Source organism: Panthera leo, chromosome B1 (genome assembly GCF_018350215.1).
Source record: "Panthera leo isolate Ple1 chromosome B1, P.leo_Ple1_pat1.1, whole genome shotgun sequence".
NCBI lineage: Eukaryota > Metazoa > Chordata > Mammalia > Carnivora > Felidae > Panthera > Panthera leo.
Genome location: NC_056682.1, coordinates 42,046,346 through 42,068,971, shown reverse-complemented (window position 1 = coordinate 42,068,971; position 22,626 = coordinate 42,046,346). Strand labels below are relative to the sequence as shown.

The following is a 22,626-nucleotide window of genomic DNA, read 5'->3' as shown; positions in this document are numbered from 1 at the left end:
CTGTTTAAGTGCAGGGACTCAGTTTCCTACTGCTCTGTGGCTCTCACAGAGCTAAGCCTGCTGAAATTTAAAGTACTCAGAGTTAAGCCTCACTCATTGTAAAAACTCACATAGTTAAGCCCCTCTGGTTTTTGATGCCAAATATTATAGGGACTCATCTTCCCAGTAGAGGTCTCTCTTGTCTGGGGTACAGGTGTGTGGTCTGCTCCTCACCCTTCTCTGTGCTCTTGGTGTCCCTCCTGTCTGTGGTTGGTCTCACAGGGAGTTTGGCTCCTGAATGTGTCTCTGTTCCTCCTACCATTTTCGATGTGGTCTACTCTCTATGATTAACTGCAGAGAGTCTGTTCTGATAGTCTTTCGGTTATTTTCTGGGTTAGTTACACTGCTGTGGCTGTGATCTAGGTGTACCCATGGGATAAGGTAAGCTTAGGATCCTCCTACTCTGCTATCTTCCCAGGCTCCTTGCCAAATTCATTTTTTTAAAAGTCCTACAATCATGTAAATTCCATTAATTTTTCTCAAAATGCAAGATAAAATGAAAAAATAATGGAGAGAATGCTTGCTATTATGCTCAAATAATGTGTAGCCTCTCTCAAACATTTTAGTGACTGTAAGTTTAGGAATTAGGAGAGAGGAAATGTACAAACCCTTGAGATGCTGTCCTCCTTTCCTTCCACTCATATGCAAATGTCCTGGGGTATGTGCCTTTTGAGAACCTGGAGGCCAACAATTCCAAATGACTCTTAGTATGCCCAGGTCAGCAACTGTAGAGGTGGAAAGCCACTCCTCAAGCTGGCCCTTGGGCAGATAGGAATTGAAGTCCGTGAAGCAGAGTAGTAGAAACAAAGGAATGAGCTGGCAGAAGCATGTCTTGGTGGGGTATGTAGGGAGCTTATGGGAAAGGGAAGGACAGGGGACTGAAATGATAAAAACAGAAAAGAAATACTGTGTGAGGCTGATTGCTAGGAAGGAGACTGGAAAGTATGGTGGGATGAGATGTAGCCAGTTTTCAGGGAGAGACGCCAGGCTGGGATGGAGAGGAAGAGGTCTAGAAGCTGACAGAGGAGGCATGGGGTCTGTACCAATGCAAGAGTCACTGAGGGGTCAGGGAGGACTCAGGTACCCTGACTGGCCTGCTGGTGGTAAAAATAATACTACAATGATAATGAAATTTTCATACTAGTTATTTGACAATTATTATATTATTATCAAAACCCCAAAACAAGTGAACTCAGAAAGAGCCTTCAATTTAAAATCTAGGCCTGGAATTACAACTAAATGGCTATGTTGAAAGTGTAGCTTCATCTGGGAAACCTCAACTTCTTCAGCTATTCAATGGAGAAATGGGCAAAGCCATTCTCCAGGATCTTTCACCTCCAACATGCTGAAATCCTGGGGCCAGGCCAACGTCGCTGCCATGGAGACAGACTCAATCCTTTAAGACATTCAATTCCAAGTTCAGCAGTATTCTGTCAGCTCATCTAAATTATAGCAAACTCCAAAATGACAAATCCACAGATAAAGAGGATTCTGTACTAATTTTCTTTTCCTTTCTCCCCCCCGCCCCCTTCAGGCTCAGAGTTTATTTGTTAACCAGCACCAACTATAAACAGTCAACCCTTTCAGAAGATGCTCAAATCCACTACTGAAAGCTGTCAGTACATTTTGTAAACAGAGCAAAACTCTGTCTTATACATAGGCCAAAGAAGGGGATCAAGAAAGTCAGCACGTGCTCACAGAAAGTCTCTGGGAGGCCATGGCCTGATGCAGCATCCTCCAGAGCACCTGGGTTGGTTCTGGACCAAAACAACAAATCACAGACTACAAAAGTCCTTGCAGTGTCTATAATAGGCAAAGTCAATGATGTAGAGAGAATTGAGGCACATGTAGAAATCCTCCTAGTGAAAGGATCCTCCCATAATGATCCCCACTCCAAATAACTATATCCTCTATATTGTCCCTGCAGGACTTCTATGATGCAGAGTAGGGTACACTGGGGTAGTCTGGAGTCCTGGTGCCATGAGACACCATCTAAATCATGCAACAGATATAAAATGACTCATCTTCCTTGAGCCCCAGGTCTCTATTCTCTAAACTGAGGTTAAGACAACTCCTGCATAGGACTTTGGTGACAAATAAATGGATTAATTAAAGCCCTTTGTAAATGGTAAAATTAGTGGAAAAACTATTCAAATGTAAATCATTAGAGTTATAACTTTATATAACCATATGACTTTAATACTCTTTAAAGTCTATGGTGTATTTTTTAATTGAGATAATGTAGTGGGAATAGCATATTAGCTAACTATAGCATTGTCAATGGTTTGCTTGTAAGATGAATCTATCACTACAGACCTCTAAGTGTCCAAGGACTTGAATCTAATACTTGAACTATTGGAAACAAGATGTTTGCCAGACTGGGGGTTCTAAAAACATAGGAACTACAAAGGGCAATGAAGTCAGAGGGGGTGGAGAGTGGGGGGCGGGGAGAAGAGCAGGGAGATGCCACAGGGAGCATATGTATTTATTCCCAGGGTTTGGGGAGAGGGACGGCTGTTAAAGTACATATTCCACCTGACAATTTTGTCTTGACCAGCACTAATGAACTTGGTGATCTTGCCCAGGAGATTTTCAAGCTGTGTTGCAGCCTCTTCTTACTGCTTACAGTAAACTGCAAAAGTGACAGATTGATGGAAGAACTGTTACACAAAAAGGAACCAAGATTTGATGATTTTGAAAATTCTCAGCTTCTCTAGATAGCAAAAGATGCTAAAATTAAGAAATGGCTTCCAGGTTGCCAGGAAAATGTGGTCTAGAAATAAAGCTGAATGAGACAGCATTGCCCTTGGTTAGGACTTCAAAAAGATCTAAGGATCAGACCATTAGTGGGTCCCACACAAGGGGCTGCTGAAGAGAGTGAGGGCACTACATACAAGTTGTCTCGGGAACAATAGGACCCCTGGGAAGTATGAGGACTTTTGTTTCAGCCTTCTCAACAAAATCCAAACTAGAGAAAAGCTTTTCTCTAAGAGATTTCAGGATGTGACTTTTTTTTTCTAGTACAGCAAACCCCAATAAGATTCACAGAAATCTCTCAGAGTTTTTGAGAAAATTAGATCAGTAGAAACAGTGGTATTTTGGATTGAAAGGAGTAGAGACAATAAAAAATGAGGTTGGCCGACCCTAGAAAGTCTACTGGCAAGAAGCAAGCCCACCAAACTAGCTGGATACAAACGTGCACAGGCTTTCATGAAAAAGTATGGCCCAGAGGGCAGACCAAGGTAAGCAGCATCTGAGAAGTGCTTTCCAAAGATCCTTGCATCCTGGTATCCTTGTCCTGTTGAGATCCCCTCCCTTTGAGTGTGGACTGGATCCAGTGACTTGCTTCTAACAAATGGAATATGGACAGTATTATTGCTAGATCAGGTTATAAAACACTGTGATTTCCATCTTGTTACCTCCCACACTGTCTGTTGCCATGTTGCTTGTTCAGATTGTTATGAGCTGTCCATGCCCAGAAATGCCTCTGGCCAGTATGTCATAAGGAATGGAGACCCTCATTCCAACCACTCACCAGGAACCAGATCCTGCCAACAATCACCTGAGTGAGACTGTAGACAGATTCACCCCTAGGGCAGGCTTGACTAAAGCTTTAGAAGAAACCCAGAGCTAGAGAACCTAGATAAACCATGCCTAGATTCTTGTCCCACAATCATTGTGAGATAGTAAATATTTAGGGCACCACGTTTAGGGATAATTTGTTAAGCAACAACAGATAAAAATGGTCAGTGTTATGGACTGAATTATGTGATTCCCATTCATATGTTAAAGATCTAATTCCCAGTATTCAGAATGTGACGTTATTTAGAAAGAGAGTCATTGCAGATGTAACTAGTTAAGATGAGCTAATACTGCAGTAGAGTTAATCTAATCCAACCTCACCAGTGTTCTTCCAGAAAAGGGAAATTTGGACACAGTTATGTCTATCAAGAAAACACCATGTGAAGATTGGCTTTAGGCTACCACAAGCCAAGGAACTATCAGAAGCTGGGGGAGAGGCCTCAAACATCTTTTCCCAGTACCTTCAGATGGAGCACGGTCCTACTGACACATTGAGTTGGATTTCTAGCCTACAGAACGGTGACAGAATAAACTTCTGTTTTATAAGCCACTCAGTCTGTGGTGGTTACAGCAACCTTAGCAAACTAATACAATCAGTAAATGGGAGAAGAAGTGTTAGGGAGTGCCAAGTAGAAAAGAAATCAAAGAATGCTTTATTCTGATTCCAGTAGTCCTGTGAAACACTGACATCCCCTCACTACATCCTGGAAAACAAACAACAATCAATGTGTGCCTATTCAAATGCCATCACCATAGTCTTTTCCCCTCGGAGAAGTTATGGGGATGCAATGAGTCACACTCATGTGAACATGCCCCTGACATCACAACCTCCTTCACCCACCTCAGAAATGTAAACAGGGTAGAGTAACTAGAGGAAAACAAACCAGAGCAAAGCCCTGAGGCACACGGTAAGAAAGAAAGGTCAATATAAGGAGAATCCACCTGTATCTCACCTCTGATATAGATTTGTTCCTTTAAAAAATAAATAAATAATGAGAGAGGATTCGACTCTCTTTTGTGTAAATTAATTTACAGCACAAGTTAACCCATTTAAAGAACCACACAGTGAATCACTTCAACAAGAAAAAATCATCTTCTAATGTACCTCTTACATAAGTTTGGGCTCTATGGAGAAGCACACACCAGCCAGGTTCTGAATGTGAATGAGTAGTCTCCTAGGGGTCAATATCCAGCAATTCTAAAACCCTATACATATTGGCTTTCAATTAATAAACAAAAAGCAATTGATTATGGAAAATTCAGGGCTGAAAAATAGACATTGTGATTAAAATTCATGGTGACTGCTCTCAATCAGGGCTGGCAAGTCCTGATGGGGAAAAAAATCTTTTTTTTTTTTTTTTGTTGTTGACTTTGTTAATACCTGAGAAGAAAGACATGAGAAATGAATTACATTCCAAGGGTTCTAAGAGGGAAACACTGATTCCTGAGGCAGCATAATTATCTGCTTCCAGCCCCTGACCTTTACTCCCTGATGACTGACAGAGAGGGAAGGGAGAAGGGAGCAGGGCTCTCCGGGGCTCTGTGTGAGCTAGAAGTGCCAGGAATTGCTCTGCTTCTAACCGATTGCTATAGAAATGTAGGTTATGCGCAGCACATAAAGCTGCACTGAAATATGGTTCAATACCGTTTCTGCCAGATCCTCCAAACAGACTCAGATGCATCCTGCCACCAGGGGCTGGTGTGAGTAGTGTATAATTTCTAAAAGCATTTCATACACGCACCAAACATGGAAAAAATATGGAAATGCAATCATGATAAGGAGTGACATTTCTCAAGGTGCGCCATTTGCCATATTTTGATTAACTCCCATTTCTGAATGGCAAAGCAGCTTCTGTTAATAAACAGCAAGCTTCAATTAGACATCTGTGAATGCAATCTACATGGAACTCTTGGCTGGCACGTGTGTGTCACCAGTTTTCCCACAGCCTGTGTGCCTGTGATCCAGACTGGGGGTGGGGAAGGGTGTTTCCAGCGATCTCATGAAGTGCTGGGCATTTCACTCCTGTGAGCATGGAGAACCCCTACGCTAGTGTTGATGTCATTTCTTTCCTTTCTTGGCCTTTCTCACAGTCTGACTCCCTGACCAAGAATTCAGAGTCTAGAGAGTGGCCATTCTCTGAATGGAAGCCATCCCCTGATACTAGGAAAGTATTTAATTAGCAATTTGGAAAGGAAAGAAGCCACAATGTGGAGAAAAGAATGTGGATCCTGGGGCCAGACCAATCTGTGTTTGAATTTAAGGCTTCACTGTGTAGTGATCATGTGACCTGGGAAAGTGATCTCAGTGTTCTCAGCTAAGTCACCCCATCTATGAATGGGGATCATGAAGAATTGGCCCTTTAGAGCCAGGCATTGTTGCAATGTGATGATGACACCGTGGGAAATCAAAGCGGCAAAACTCCATGCCTTACAGTTTAGTATGAAGACATTGGCAACACATGAAAATAACGAAATTGCACGGTGCATGGGAAGGTGATAAGGACTATAAAGAAAAATAAAACAGGGCAGAGGATGTGGATGATGTGGGAACAAGAGCTGCAATTTTGAATGGAGTGGTCAGGGAAATTGCCATTTGTGTGTGCTAGGAACTTGCCAGGTGACAGGTGGTTGGGAGGAAGAGGGATCAGCAAGCACAAACACTCTGAGGCCAGAGCACTGCTGAGGGCTCCAAGAGCATCAAGGAGGCCAGTGTGGCTGCAGCTGAGGGAAGGAGGAGGAGAAGCTGGAGGAAGCAAAGAAATAACTGGAGGTAGGAGGGTTTGGTGTGTGGGGGCCTTGTAGGCCAATGTGCAGGCTTGGGTTTTTATGATGAACAAGAGGGACAGCCATTAGTGTGTTTTGAACTAAGAAGTGGGCTGATCATTAAGGATTCTGTGAATTAAAAGAAGATGAAGATAGGGGCATGTGGGTGGCTCAGTCAGTTAGCCATCCAACTCTTGATTTTGGCTCAGGTTGTGATCTCACGGTTTGATGAGTTTGAGCCCCCATATTGGGCTCTGTGCACTGACCACTCAGCCTATTTGAGATTCTTTCTCTCCCTCTCTCTCTGCCCCTCCCCTGATCATGCTCTCTCTGTCTCTCTCAAAATAAATAAATAAACTTTAAAAAAAGAGAAGATGAGTGGCACCTGGGTGGCTCAGTCGGTTGAGTGTCTGACCCTTGACTTTGGCTCAGGTCATGATCTCACAGTTTGTAGGCTCAAGCCCTGCACTGGGCTCCGTGCTCAGTGCAGAACCTGCTTGGGATTCTCTCTCTCTTCCTCTCCCTCAAAATAAGTAAATAAAGTTTAAATTTACTTTAAAAAAAAGAAGATGAGATAAAGATGAAGAAGAGGAGAAGGGGAGGGGGAGGAGGAAGAAAAAGAGGAGGAGAAAAGGGGAAGGAAAAAATGCTATGAAGTACTTTGCACATCTCCCAGGGCAGGTAGTTTTAAAAATGAGATCTTAAGCCCTTTTCACATCCCCCAGAGAATCACACTGATCTTTCTTTCTCTTCTCCCTTGCCCCAAGATTGTGTGATTTATGCATACAATTTTGGTTGGCAATTTTTATGTTGCCTGAATTAATGGCATGAAACTTAAGTAATAAGAAGGAGGTCTGGAAGCAAAGCACATGTTTTATCAGAGATTCTGGCGATTTCTGTTGGTGATTTCTGCCCTGCTGGGACAAGGAAGTCAGATACATTTGGCCACCCATCCATCAGCAGCTGTCCAGAGATAGGGGTGCTCTTGACCAGTGTCTGCAGATTCACTCCACATATCTGTTTGGAGAGTGCAAGGCTGTGTTCTCCCAAAACAAAGAAAGACAAAGACAAGGATGGGGCTGATGGAGTACCTGTCCATTTGGGAGAAGTTAATTCTGCAATTTCATGATCTCATAGTTGTTACATTAATCTGTAGCTGTTTTTCTCTTTACTAACTTCTGCTCAGAAGACAAAGGTCAAAAGGGAGACACAGATGAAGAGAAGCAAGCTCACTAACACCCTCTCCTTACAAGATTTGAGGCAGTCGGCCAACTGTGCTGTGTCATTAAAATGTCTCCTGAGAAAGAAAGGCTCACAACTCCCCAGCATGCATCTCAAGCCTTGAGTTCTCGTCTCAGCGCTGGGTAAGACAGTGCTGAGAGACCTCAAATGCCACACTGTCCAAGACATTTTAGCTTCCCAACCAGTGTCTCTTTACACAGTCCTTAGCTGAGGGAATGGCTCCTCTGTCTAGAAATCTGGGAATCAAAGACTCCTCACACATACTTGGTAATTGAGTGATCTTCATTCTACTTGTCAAGCAACTCCCTGAGCTAGTATTTCTAATGTGGCTATGATAGTTCGGAATATAAGTTGTTTGACCTCCTCTCCCTGTTTCTTATCATATCTTCTAACCCATCCACTGATTTATTAAAACCTGATTAGGTCCCTTCCCTACTTAAAATTCCCCAATGTCTCCTCATTGCCCAAATCCCTTAGGTTTACACACTAGACTCTGTAATTTGGCTACTGACCCTCTCCAGTATTTTTTCTCAATACCTGCCCTTCTTGCTTCCTCATTTCCCCAACCAAAATGCACCTTACTCTCCAGCCATTTTGAGTTTGTTGTTCTCCTAAAGTGTACTAAGCTGCTTTAAGCAAATCCTTTGTTTAATCTGTCCTCTTGCCTGGAGTTCTGGCCTCACAGTGACAAGGTGCCTCCCAGACCTGCAGCTACAGGGAACAGTATCGACCAAGAGAGACAGAGATGCAAGTTCTGACACTGAGCTCTGATTACTTCTCCTGGGCTCCTCCCAGACCATGCCTGAGGGCAGCAGAGATGTTAAGGCAGATCTTTTCTGGAAGGTCGGGAGTTCTTCTGAGGCCAACTTTGGCTCCTTTTTCCAAGGACCATACAATGGTCTAGGATACTTCCACCTGACTTTTCCCTCCCTCTTTCCCTTACTCAGGGCCAGACATGTGGTCTAACAGCTTTCCCAGTTTCTTCTGCATCACATTGCACTTTCTCTTTCACTTCTTTCCCCTAATGATGTACTTACACATTTAATCCTCTCTTGGCAGCTACATCTCAGGGGATCCAGTCCCAGACTAATGCAATGACTGTCTGGTGAAAGCCTACTTTTTTTTTTTTAATTTATTTTTGAGAAAGATAGAGAGACAGAGACAGAGCATGAGCAGGGGAGGGGCAGAGAGAGATGGAAACACAGAATCTGAAGCAGGCTCCGGGCTCTGAGCTGTCAGCACAGAGCCCAACATGGGGCTCCAACTCATGAACCCCAAGATCATGACCTGAGCCGAAGTTGGCCGCTTAACCAACTGAGCCACCCAGGTTCCCCAAGCCTACTTTTTATCTGACATGGTTCTCCTCTATCTTATGACCCCTAGGCAAAATGATATATCATATGTAATAATAGTATATTATATACTGTAAATAATAATGGCACTATTAATATTAGAAATGTAAATATTCATACATCTCCACTGTATCCTACCTGAAATGCCATCACATCTCCTGTTATGCTGCATTTTTCCATTAGAGTGGTGGTGTCTTACACAACATCTCTGCACCCACAGAGCCAAGCACAGTGGCTGGCTCACAACCCACAATGGTTCATCAGTGACTAGAAAAGTGCTTAGCACATAGCAGATGTTCAATAAATGCATGTTGAAAAAGTGAATGCATTTTACTGGCTAAATGAAGGAAGGCCTGGATGAATGGCACACAGGCCTGCAGGGCAAGGGTAGAAACCAAAAGTCTTAGAGAGACAGGAGGGAGAAAGAGCAAATTTTTTTTTTCCCTGAAGGAATAATGGTGAATGAGCAAATTCTTACAGATAAGGTTTATGAAAAAGATATCAAATTACTGACATTTTAATTAAAAGTCTAATTATAAATCAAGTATTTGAAATTTTGTAATTTTAGGTTGCCCTGTTTGAGTATTTAGGCTGTCATTAGTTGTTACATAGTGGAAGATGCATTGGGATTGGGTATAGCCTGAATGTTCAATAAGGGTGGGCAGTTTGCTGTGGGAAACACACAGCCTCATCTCTGAATGAGAAAGATATCAATGCGCGGAAGAGATCTGAAAGTCATCACCCTCATTTTGAACTGTGTTGTCAAGAGCAAGGTACTCTTCATGGAACAAGGCAGATACCAGTCTTTTAGTTAGGGAGATACCACGTTTTAAGAAATATTTTTTAATCCCTGATATGTCTGCATTTGCAATTTCTCATTTAAGAAATTAAAGCTAATAAAGTTTAAACAACTTGGATTCAAATCCCAGTTTTTCCCTTTGCTACCTGTGTGACTTTGAACAAGGAACATAACCTTCCAGAGCACTAATCTCCTATAAAGGAGAATAATAATTAAACTTCCCATACAGTGTTTTGGAGGATTGAATGAACTGATAAATGTGTATGCCACAAGAACAGCATCTGACACACAATTGCTGCTCAGTAAATGCTGGCTGAATTGACAGCCAGGGCTGTGGTGGCATCTAATGCATTTTAAATGTCTGAGATGAATTTACAGCTTGGTATTTCTCCAAAGTTGAAATCTACTTGGAAAGGTTTCTCATAATAACCCTCTCTTACTCTTGTGAACCCACTCACTCTTTCGGGCTGTATTCCCAGCTCCGGTTCTGAGGAGAGAGCTCTTCTTTTGCAGGGTCTGAGGAACATTTCCAGTATCGTTACTACTTTTTTAGGTCATCTGTCCACCAATCGAGCTGCTGCTGCTACTGCCACTTTTCAAAGAGTTTAGTCCTCCTCAGGCCTCATAGCCCAGCTCTCCATAAACACATGTAGTTGTAAAGCTGTGCTTTTAGGGGCTAATTCTCTGTCCTTCTCCCACTTGGCCACTCCCCCATCCCTGTACTTACTCTCCAAATCCTCCCTAGTCTACTTACTAAAACCCATCTCCTGGAAAGGATCAAATAAACCATTTACACTAGAGATCTTTCAATAAATTGAACTAATATTTGTATTAGAATAAGTCTCCTCATGCTAAATGTATCACTGACCAGTAAGGCAGCCACACGCTCCGCTGATGCCCAAGGGGACTCCACATGATCACTCCTTGACTCTATGAAAAAGTGTGGTGGCTTTAAAATATGTCCACAGATTCTTTCATATTCCTCCTTTCAAGGGAAGGAGACTAGTCTCTACCCCAACTCCCCCTTTACTGTGCCTGGACTTAACTCGCTTCTTGAAAAAAAATACAGTTAATGGTGTGTGATTTTAGACACTTGGTTGCACAAGGTACTGTGTCCCCCTCCTTGTTCTTCTTGGATTTCTCACTCTGGATGAGAAGAGAGCCCTGTGGGAGGAACAGAGGCCTCTCGCCAATAGCCATGTCGGTACACCCTCTTGAAAGCATACTCTTCAGCCCCATTCAAGCCTGAAGATGTCTTCAACCCCAGGCTATGTCTTGGTATTCCTGATTCACAGAAACTATGAGATAGCAAATATTTGTTGCATAAGCTACTTGGTTTTGGGAAAATTTCTTATACAATAGCATATAGTTAATACAGAGGAAATCTGGATGTTCTGATGTTTTGCAGTTATAATAGGTGATACATTGTGTTTCAAGTAGGCTGCTGAGTTTCTTGTGCCATCACAGAAAAATGGGGCCTGAAAATGCTAAAACAAATTCCAAAGCCATGATGTACTCTCATCCTAAGATAAGAATGCCTTTCAGGTGGTTTTAAGGACCAAACTAATGGCACCTTACATTCAGGTAGCATTTCATGTCTGATCTCATTTGATCCTCACAATAATCCCATTGGGAAAGTAGGAAAATTACTATTATACATTTGGTAGATGACTTAAAGTGAACTGCTTAAAGTTTCATAGAAAATGAGTAATATGGATGGCATGAGAATTCAGGACCCCTCAATTTCAATCTAACATCAGTTCTTCTATATTATACTCTCTGCATGAATCCATTCCCACACCAGTGACTGTGTTAGCTAATATGGGAGAGAAAAGAAATACTTCCTGATTATTCATTCTGTGCCAAGGTGTACACCAGGTATTTCACACACTTCATTTCATATAATCATCATATCCAATTGCACAGCACTTGTTAACATCAGTTTTCATAGGAGGACACTTGAAAGTGAGGGAAATTAACGGAAGCATTGCCGATGGCCACTTCTGCCACTCAGGGGTATAGGAATTACAGGTGTTACATATATCAAAGTCACTACTATTCCATCTTAGTATTTCATTCCCTAAATTTCCTTATAGTTATATAACCTGACATGAGAAAAGGTAGGCTCATCCCTAAGTAATTTTGTCACTTAAAGGCTTTCATAATTGGGTAAAAGGCAAGGATAGAGCAGGCTTCCATTAGAACTGCAATCAAACTACCAACTTCTGCTTCTGCATTCAACAATTATAAACCCATCACTGTCTTTTAAAACAAACAGAAATTAACTAAACAAATGAATTGAGATTTTGGAAATACATCAGTGAGAACATTAGACAAACTTCTGCCTCCACAGAGCTCACTTGAAAATGTTAAACAATCATAAATACACTCAAATCTTTGGGGGAAATGTTACTCTGCCTCATGCCACTTCCTCATCCATCCCAGCTGGGTTACCAATAACATTTGCCTATCTTTTTATTTGTTCTTCATCAACTACCTCTCAAATCCTTCTTAGTCACCACCTCAGATATCCCCTGCAGCCTTCACGATCAACAGTGACAACAATAGCAGCAGCTAACATATACTGAGAGCTTGCCTAGATGGAGCACTGTGCTTAGCTTTAGGGTAATGATCTTATTTGATTCTCATAACCCGATGAGATCAGCACTGGTATCCCCATTCTACAGATAAAGAAACTGAATCTTAGGGAGGTTAAGCTACTTTCCAGACATCACACAACTAGTGAGTTATGTGACAACTACTAAGTGTCAGAGCATGTGTTCTTTAGAATGAAATATACAGCCTCTCCTCCTAATCAGTCCTTCCTCACTGATTAGATGGAACTCATGCAGCTGAAACTCCCCCTGCCTCCTTCCCTCCAATAAATAATGTACCTATGATCCCTCTGTTCTTCCTCCAGTCTCAGAGTGTGGGGCCCTCCTTCTACTGGAGGACAGGATCTTCTCTTTCAAGTCTGGAGCTCTCTGGTCCTAACTTCTCTAGATTTTCTCACACTCTTTGAAAAGTTAAGTCACCCAGTGAATACTCTATTCCCTCATCTTCCCTTTCTCACCTCTCACTCACCCTTCAACACGCCAGTCAATCTTCTTTCCTGACCACTCCACACGTTGCGTTCCCTAAGGTTATCAAAACAGCACACTCCAGACTATTCAGACAACACTTAGACTGTATCTTACCAGATTTCTCTCCCTGCATTTGACTCTGCCTATCACTCCCTCCTTCTTAAAATCTGGCCAGTGTTCTGAGATACTAGCCACATGACTCCCCTACCTCTATAACTATCTCTTTCTGATCTCCTTCACATAATTTCTCCCACCCACACTTAAAATTTTGCTATTTTCCAAGGTTTCATCCTTGCTTGCCTTTTATTCTATATGTCCTTTTATTCAATAGTGCTTTCGCTCATCGTTTGAATGAATACCTCCAAGAGGATTCCTAAATCTGTATTTCCACTCCTAATTTTATAACCCTCCTGTCCCAACTTATACATTCAATTTTTATTGGAAAATCTGTCTCAATGCTACACAGACATCTCAAACTTAACATGGATAAAACTGAATTCATGATTTTCCTCTTTCTCTCAAATCGACTTTTCCTCTTTTATTCAAGTGATGCCACCAGTCCATACCGCTCAAGTCTGAAGTCCAGGCCATTGCAGAGTCCACCTGCAGGTGTCCTTCCTTCACTGCATGGCACCATTAATGTCTTAGATGACACCCCCTAGCCCTTCTTCCACCCAGTGCTCCAAACACCCTTCTACCTCAGGAGCTTGGCACCTCTTGCCTGGACTACCTTACTAATCTCTTAATTGTTCTGTTTCTAGGCTTTTACAATCTGCTGTCAGAGTAATATTTTTAAAATCTTTCAATGTGGGGGCACCTGGGTGGCTCAGTTGGTTAAGAGACTGACTTTTGGTGCAGGTCATGATCTCACAGTTTGTGGCTTGAGCCCGCTTCGGGCTCTAGGCTGACAACTCATAGCCTGGAGCCTGCTTCAGATTCTGTCTCCCTCTCTCTCTGCCACTCCCCCATTCACACTCTGTCTCTCTGTCTCTGTCAAAGACAAATAAACATTTAAAAAATTAAAAAAATAAATAAATCCTTCAATGTGATTCCACTACCTATAAGTATTGTCTCTCTCTCTCTCTCTCTCTCTCTCTCTGCCTCTCTCCCCCTCATTCTCATTAATGACATTTAGGACTACTTACTCGAGCTCTTGTCTCCTGCTAATGGCTCAGGCCTATTTCTCTCTCTCTTCACCAGGCTCTTTTCTAAAGATCCAAATCAGCCTTTACATTAGTAAAGTGGTGGTGTCACTTCTTAGACCAACATCCTTACCTTTCTTGTACTTCTATTCATTAAAAACTCAAGTCAAATACCACCTCTTCCAGGAAGTCTTCTCACAGGCTGGGTTGGCTGCCCCTCTTGTGCTTCTATAGCACTCTCTGCCTTCCCCTAACATGGCATTTCCCATATTATAATAAATTTATCTGTCTCTGTCTTTAATACTAGAATGTAGTTCAGGTTTTCTGTGTGCTGGCTCCTTCTGGACACTGGAGATACAGCAAGGAACAAGATCCAGAAAAATCCCTGTTCTTCTGTAACTTTTATCCTATTTATGAAAGCATATGTGGATAGGTGGATGGATGAATATATATAGAGAGATGATAGATATAGATAGATTGATAGATAATAGAAAGAAAAAGAGAGAAAGAAAGAAAGAAAGAAGAAAGAAAGAAAGAAAGAAAAAGAGAGGAAAGGAAGGAAGAAAGGAAGGAAAGAAGGGAGGAAGGAATAGCAGAGGGGAATAAGTGCTAGGTAGAGAGTTAAAATAGAATTATGTGACAAAGAACACCTAGGAGACATTTAAGCTTAGAGTTGGTTGACAAGAAGGAGTTAGTCACATGGTGGTTGCTGGAAAACACACCAGGAAGAGATTCCAGCTAGTAAACACAAAGTTAAGGCAGAAAAACATTTGGCTGTTTGAAAATCAGAACAAAGGCTGGTCTGCATTCCTAGAGTACAGTGGGCAGGGGGAGGTTGGTGTGAGCTAGCACAGAGAGGTGGGTAAACATGAGATTGCACTCAGCTGTGTGAGCCAGCAAGAGGAGTTTGGATGCACTTCTGAGTTCAATGGGCAACCTTCAGTGGATTTTCAGTGGAGAGGAATAAAATCTAGATTGCATTTGTGAGAGCTGACTTTGGCTCCTGCGGAGGAATGGCACAGAGAAAGGAAAATGGGCCCACAGGCAGCAAGTTAGGAGGCTGATGCAGGGACGCCAGAAAAGATAAGAGACCAGAGGCTCAGATGTGGAGGTGGAGGGATGAGATACAGAGGCAGTGTCACAGGACTGGCTGATAGATCTAACATGTAAATGGAGGGAAGGAAAAGGATCAAGGTTAGTTTGCAGACTTCTGCCTTGAGCAACTGGATAAATCGTAGTGCTGTTTAGAGATGTGGGGAGCCTAGAGAAGACAGAGGTATAAGGTCATGGAGGGAAATCGAGTGTTCTCTTTTTAATCATGTTACGTTTGAGATGCCCGACTAGAGAGTCTGGAGTCAGGGCTGGATTTGACGGTATGTATCAAACGGGTCAGATCTTTTCTGGAAAGTGTGATGACAGAAAAGAATAGAGCACCAAGAAACGGTCCCTATAAGCTCCTCTGTGACCAAACCCTTTGGCCATCTTTCCTAGTCACGACTCATAGAGGTGCTGGGCTGGGTGACGACTCCATATCTGTTGTAAGGTTTATACATTTTAATTCCCTGATGTTTGTCCAATTCTCCAATTAACTCTTGTCCTGGTGTTGGCCTCAGTAAGTGGCCTCCTGCCACTGACAACGTTTGTGCCACCTGATGCATCTCCAGCTCCACCTATTACAAAGTGGTGAAGCTATTTTCTTCAGAATGATTTTTCACAACCCTGTCAAACTTCACACACATATATAGAAAGTAAAATAGACAATTTCACCAAGGAAATTGGATATTTTATCATAACTTGTTGCCTTGAACACATTATATAAATAATAATGTGTCCAACCACAGATGGTCCGTTTCCCATGAAAGCTCTGCAATAAATCCCTAAGCCATAGCCCTAGCAGAATTTTCTTTTGGCTCATCAATGAGAAAACAAATCATGGTATCTCTCCCTTCAAATTAATCTCAGTATGCTGATAAAATCATGTATTCTCCAGGTGATATTTTAATTTTTTAGTATGCTGGGTATAATTCATTCCTACGTGGATATCAATTTTCTGACACATGTGAGTCTAAAATATTTTCATTAAAGGCATATGGTTCAGTTAAAAAATAAAAAGAAATGGTCTTCTCATTTATAATTTTTATACATAGCTAAAGCAAAGAGATTCAGAATGGCACTCATTAATGAAACAAGTTTATCTTCCTGAGAAAACTGGAAGCCTTTGAAGTCACTCTAGTTTTGGTTTGTTTAATTTTTTTCAAAGAGAGACAAAATGACTTGGCACTTAATGTTTTGGCCTCTCATTTGGCATTTGACTATTGTGTCTTATATTGTTATGTAGCAGTTTTCTTAGTGTGCCGTGGTGGTTTCATAGCATGGCTACAAAACACGTGTGCTGCAGAGCATGGCTAAGCTGAACGGCGTTTCCTGGGATTCCCTTCCCTGTCCATTTCTAGTTTTGTCTCTTTACACTCGGAAGGTCAGTGCTTCTGTAGCTCACACATGTAAGTGTCACATCCTCCTGCAGAACATTCGCTCCACTGAGGTTGAAGGTGGTGAGCATTAACATGGTTTCTGTCCCCCCATACAGTTCCAGCTCCTGCTTGGGAATTCAAGTTTGGCCTCACTCTTCCCCACTTTATATCCATTGCCCTAACAGCCTGTCCTGCATACTTCAGGCTCTAGCAGCAGAGGTAAAGGCAACAGTTTTAGACAGTGCTTAACCGGCTCCCACAATTGTCTAAGGTCAAATCCCTGTGTGTGTGTGTGTGTGTGTGTGTGTGTGTGTGTGTGAGTGTGAGCGTGTATGTGCCAGAGTATGAGTCTGTGTGTATGTCTCTCTATGTGCTTGTGAGACTGTGTGTGTGAGTATGTGTCTATGTGTGAGTGTGTCTGTGTGTGTGTGAGAGTGTGTATCTGTGTGCGAGTGTATGTGTGTGTATGACAGAGGAGGGCAAGGGCAGAGGGAGGCACCTCCTAGTGGTTTTGCTTCTCCGATTGAATCCTGGCTAATACAATGTCCATGGTGCTGCTTTTTCTTTCTGCCCTTTCTCTACTTTGGAGGATACACCTATTGTCCAGGCTTAAATTTCACCTGTCTAGCGGACTCCAAAATCTCCATTTTTAAGCCCTGACTTGTATCTGCATACCAAGCTTGCTTCAGGACCACCCTACTTGGATAAAGTACCATTACTTCAAAAGCAATGTGTCTAAAGCTTAACTCACTAAGGCTCTTCCAGTCTATCAGAATCGTGTCCATATCCCAGGCTGGAGACCCTTTCCTCTGTTGTCCTGTCAACAATGTTATTAAATTGTTCTTCAGACCTCCAGAGAACAGTAGGGCCCAGGGGAAAAGTTTAGTGGGTGGTAGTTTTGACCCTACATGTCCACTTCTAATAGAGCTCTGTTTTTATGAAACTCCACATACTATTTATTTTAAAAGAGGGTTCTTCTATTTAATTTTTAGTTCTCATGCAAATCCTTCCCCCTCTGCCCTTCTCATTGGGTCATCTCTGAGGCTGCAGGGCCCTTTCCCTCACCCAGTGAGAACATTGGTAAGGAAATCCCTTACTTTGTTCTTACCCCAGCCATTGTGGTCATCACAGTGTCAAAACTTCAGCAAGACTCCCTGGTAAAAATCAACCACTACCTCCTGATTGGCAAAGTCTCTGGATTCTTTCAGTCCTCTTCCTACTTGACTCGTCCGTATTTAGTTAATCTGAACAACACTACCCTCATTCTTGAAATGTGTTTCCTCCTTGGCTTCTGAAGCACTAATCTGTCCTGTTCTCCTACTTAGAAATATTATTATTTCTAATATTAGGTATATTATTAATATATTTATATTAAATTATGTTAAATATTACTAATATTCAATATAAAATATATTAATGTTTAATATAAAATAATATGGATATACTAAACATTATATAAATTAAATTATATTAAATATTATTAAATAACATTAGAAATATTAAATGTGTCATGAAAAAAAGTACTGACTTCTCTTCCTTTGTCACCCTGTATGTGCGTGTGCATGTGCACACGCATGCATGAATGTGTGTTTATCCTTCTTCTCTACACACACTCCTTGAATGATCTCATCTATTACCATCTCATCTACTTCATTATCCTGCTATGAGCTAATGACTCCCAAACTGTTTCTCCAGCCATCATTCATTTTCAGAACTCCAGACCCATAAGCCTAAGTACCCACTGGCATCTCCATTTAGATGCTCCTAAACTCAGCCCATCCCAGACTGATCATCCTTGTTCCTCAGCCCAGGCTCATCTCATCCAAGCACATTTCTCTTGTTATTCATGTCTGCACTCACCTCTCCCTTCTCTTGATTCTTTGCATGATGTTACGTAAAATCACAATCACATATGAGCATTTTGATGCTCTTTTATTATGTTTGTTAATTAGTTTTCTTAATTAAATTCTATGCTTCTTGAAGGCAGAGATCACACTACTGGCTGGTCTTATATCCACATGATATCAGACACTGAACTCGACATCAAGCAAATATACAGAACAGAACTGAATCATTTTCAAGTACCATGGCTCTAGAAAAGGAGGACATGCCAGAAAATCATGACAACATCTGCTGTCTAAATCCAAAGGTAATGGATGCAATTTACTGTCTTTGAACACTACTAGAGGAGAAATAATTTTAAAGTAAAAAAAAAAAAAAAGGAAAGGAAATATTCTAAACTAGATTATAAAATTTGACTTAGAACTATGCTTTAAAAATTTTTTGGTCTGCATAATTCTGCATGACATCATAATATATTTCTCTCCACCTCCAAGTCTCTGATTGGATCCATACCTATGAGATGATATGAACATGATTTTTTTAGTCTATAGTGGCTCTGTTCCTTTGACTCTGAAAACCAGAAAGAGACTGGGGTTATGGGGAGGATGCTCAGAAGCAGAAGTGGGGTTTCATAGCCCCTTCCAGCTCCTTCCATGGTCAGACTATCCACAGGGCAGCCATTCGCCTTACATTCAATGGCTGACAGAGGAGTTCCCCACTCTCTCATACCAGGCTACTCCGACTCTCTCACATATCTTCTATCTAGCCACCTCTCTCTGACTAAAAATGATAAAGGAGCTACTTATTCCCTCTCTTTCAAAGGGATAAAAATGGGTGAGTTGTGAGGTCAGTACATCTGTGTTTTTTTCCAGAATAGTTGAAATCTTTGCTTTATGAGCACTAAGCTAGAGAAACCAAAGAAATCATAACAGACAAAATTATGATGGTAAGGGAATCTAGAAACATGTTTGCATAGAAAAAATATTTAACTCATTCAGTGTTATATTTCCCACTTGTCTTTCTATAAGTCAAGAGTAGAAGGAGCAAATATTATCTCTTCAAGCTTCCCTGACCCTGGACCAAACTGGCCAAGTTTGTTCTTGCCAGTCTCATCTCCTCCCTCTGCCTTCTCTACCCAACTCAATGATGCCCTTTATATTTCTATCTCAGTCCCCTCCCATCTAAACTTCTCACAGGTAAGATTCTGACATTTGTTATTTATACATCCCTTTGTGCCATTATCCCTGGGACTTTTATAGGAAAGTAGACAAAATAACTTTTTTCCTGTGGAAAAATATAATTTGGCCATTAGCTAGCATGTGTGTATGGGGGAAAGGGTATCACTGTGAGAGAAGAAAACAACTCCCTGAAATCACATCAGAAGGCAGGCCCAGTGTTACAGCCTGTCACATTCTCCCCTGCGAATGAAGAAATTATTCATAATTAGCAGAGAATATTGTGGAATGATATTCATGATATTCATTGACTTTAGTCATTCAAATCCTATGCTGGCCTCAACTCTAATTAAACAGTTGAGAAGAGAAACACTATTAATTATTGTACATCCATTGTGGGCCCAGGATGAGATAATTTAATCAAAAGATCCAGGAATAATCCTACTTCTAGGTTAAAAGAAAAATTACCCACATGAAGAGTAAAAAAAAAAAAAAAATCTGCCTTCAAACAATGAAGCAGTTCTTGTTATGAAAATCTGACTCAGTCTTACTCTTTTATCTGTGCACTATCTTATAGGAGCTAATCATTTGCTATCATTTCCTAGAACCATACACTAGAGAAAGTGTTATGAGCATGAAGGGAGAAAGAATAATTAGAGTGGCTTCTAACAGAAGTTGGACAGATAAATGTCTCTAATCATCATTCTTTGATCACAGATGTCATTTATTCTTAACTTAATTTTCATTCCTGGTTTCTTCCCTTACTTAATAGCATTGAGAATATCCTATTAGGTGTTACAAGATTTAATTCACCATAAATAAGTAATGAGGCCTCTTCAAAAAAAAAAAAAAAAAAAAGAACCCAGAAAATGTGACGTTTTGAGCAAAGAAAGTAGTTTGGGGGGTAAGGCCTTACAAGTCCATACAACAAAACAACAAGCACTTCTTGGTAACTCATCCTGTTTATACCTGACATCCCTCATGGCTCCTGCACCTGCCTTCTTTCTTCACTTCATAACTCAGGCTTCCAGGCTACCTTGGGCACTAAAACCTGCACTTAAAACCTACATTGTTCTGGGAGGCATGGTCCATGTTGTGCCCAGTCACTCAGCTCCCTTCACTGCCAGCTGTTTGGAGAGCTCCCCAACGTTCACCATGGAGTGGAGGCACCAGTGTCCTCTCCTGCAATTTCAATGGACTCAAGAGTCAAGGGATCTATCTAGAATCACAGAGCTTTGGGGTTTAGGCATTTATTTATTTTGAGAAAGACAGAGACAGTGCAAGGTGGGGAGGGGCAAAGAGAGAGAGCCAGAGAGAGAGAGAGAGAGAGAGAGAGAGAGAGAATATCTCAAGTAGGCTCTGTGTTGCCAGCACAGTTTGAAGTCACAAACCTGAGCCAAAACCAAGAGTCGGTCATTTACCGACTGAGTCATTTGAACATTTAAAAAATTACATTATCACTTTAAAGACAGGAAATGTAAGTTATTAATTTGTTATTTTGTACTATGTGACTTAGAATCCATCACATAGTAGGTCACTTATTTGTTAAACCCTTGACCCAGTCAGTGAATGTTCTGGTGTTCTTTCACCAATGTGTCATAATACTGAAAATCTCCAGATCATGAGTGAACCAATTCAATCCACAGAAATGAACTCTCTAGATTCACTATAGAAATACCACTTGCATGTTCTAGAAGGTTGACTAATTAGGTACCTGATACTGGGTTTCTTGAGAGTTAAATTTTAAATGAAAGATGCCTCTTCAATGTATACATACACTGCAAAGCACTGACATATCTTTTCCTTGCACTGATGTTTTCCTGACATACTGGTGTGAAAGAGCCTGGCCTCTTTCCTGTCACTTTTTTAAACGGGAACAATAGATGTTGGCTACTAAATTTCCTGGCTATAGTGAGCATCTCTGATTACATTTTACCTGGTCTATCCTTTCCATGGGAGGCACACTTTTATCTTCAGGCCCTTAGTTAATATGGAATAACATAATTATGACATCTGTTCCAAGATGAAGAAATTGAAACCTGTATAGTTGACTTCCAAACCTTCCAAGTATGGAGGCTGCTGAGAAATCTGAAGAACCCCCAACTCACAGCTGCCCCGAGTAAGAATTATGTTGATCCAAAGCTGGATTTAAAATGAGCCATGTTAGAGCTAACCCCATCTATGGCAGACACTTAAGGTGTCCTTTTCTGATATAGATACTCAGGGACATAGATTCTAATTTAGTAAGTCGTCTGACCATGAAAATCTTACTTATTAGTAAGTTTATCTTAGCGCTGAAAAGATGTTAGAAAAAGAAATCCATTATTTCAACTTTATCCATTGTCAAGGAAACAAAATTAGAGGTCTGAAACTCATCTACTTAAAGGTTATTATATGATCTTTTTGTTAGAACAGAAATAAGTTCGGTGGTTATGGTTTTAGAATTGAAAAAGAGTAAAGTGCACATGCTAGCCTATTAGGTGTCTTTAGAAGAAAGGGCACTTAAATAAGGAAGAGAAAAGACATGTATCTCTGGAGACGATAATAGCACCAGAGGCTGTGGGTAGAGCTTTGAACTACTTGTGTCCTGAGCTTGAAATATCACCAACATTTCTGAAAGCTAGCTTTATAGATTTTGATTTGTATTTGACTACTCAGCATGAAATGGACTGAGATTTTTCTGTGACCCTAAAAGCTATAGAAAACCATGCATTTTCTATTTGTTGTTAAAGACTATTAAGAGTGGCAGATATATATGACTATAATGATGGTTATGTAAATTTATATTCTGACTGAGGTCCAGATTCTGGCTATATCTGGCTATTCTTAGCACAATACAGAATGGTCCAGATAATATTAACTCAAAGAAAAGAAACAAAATATCTTCAAAATGTTTATCATTAAGTTATAACTTAAATAATAGTGGCCAACACTTAAAAAGATGTCACCCTTATACACAGAGTTCATTTGTTTTTTTGAGAAAACCCTTCCAATTTTGGAAGATTTAGGCATTTATCAAACACCGTGACTCAAAGCTGGATTTAATCAGTTAATGTTGAGATTAGCCAGATTCTAGTATGAGCTGTAGGTGTTTGAGAAAAAAGAATACAAATACTCTTTTTAAATGGCAAAATAA

General features: G+C 41.0%; 1 protein-coding gene across 1 annotated transcript in view; it reads right to left on the bottom strand.

Annotated features, from left to right (window-relative positions):
* Nucleotides 1-2,524: 2,524 nt before the first annotated feature.
* Nucleotides 2,525-22,626, bottom strand: part of ZMAT4 (zinc finger matrin-type 4) — a 254,802-nt gene continuing 234,700 nt past the window's right edge. The window contains exons 6-7 of the mRNA XM_042936666.1: nucleotides 3,216-3,387; nucleotides 2,525-2,671 (exon numbers count right to left, since the gene is read on the bottom strand). Of these exons, the coding sequence (XP_042792600.1) occupies nucleotides 2,525-2,671; nucleotides 3,216-3,387 (319 nt within the window). The remainder of the gene's footprint in view (nucleotides 2,672-3,215; nucleotides 3,388-22,626) is intronic.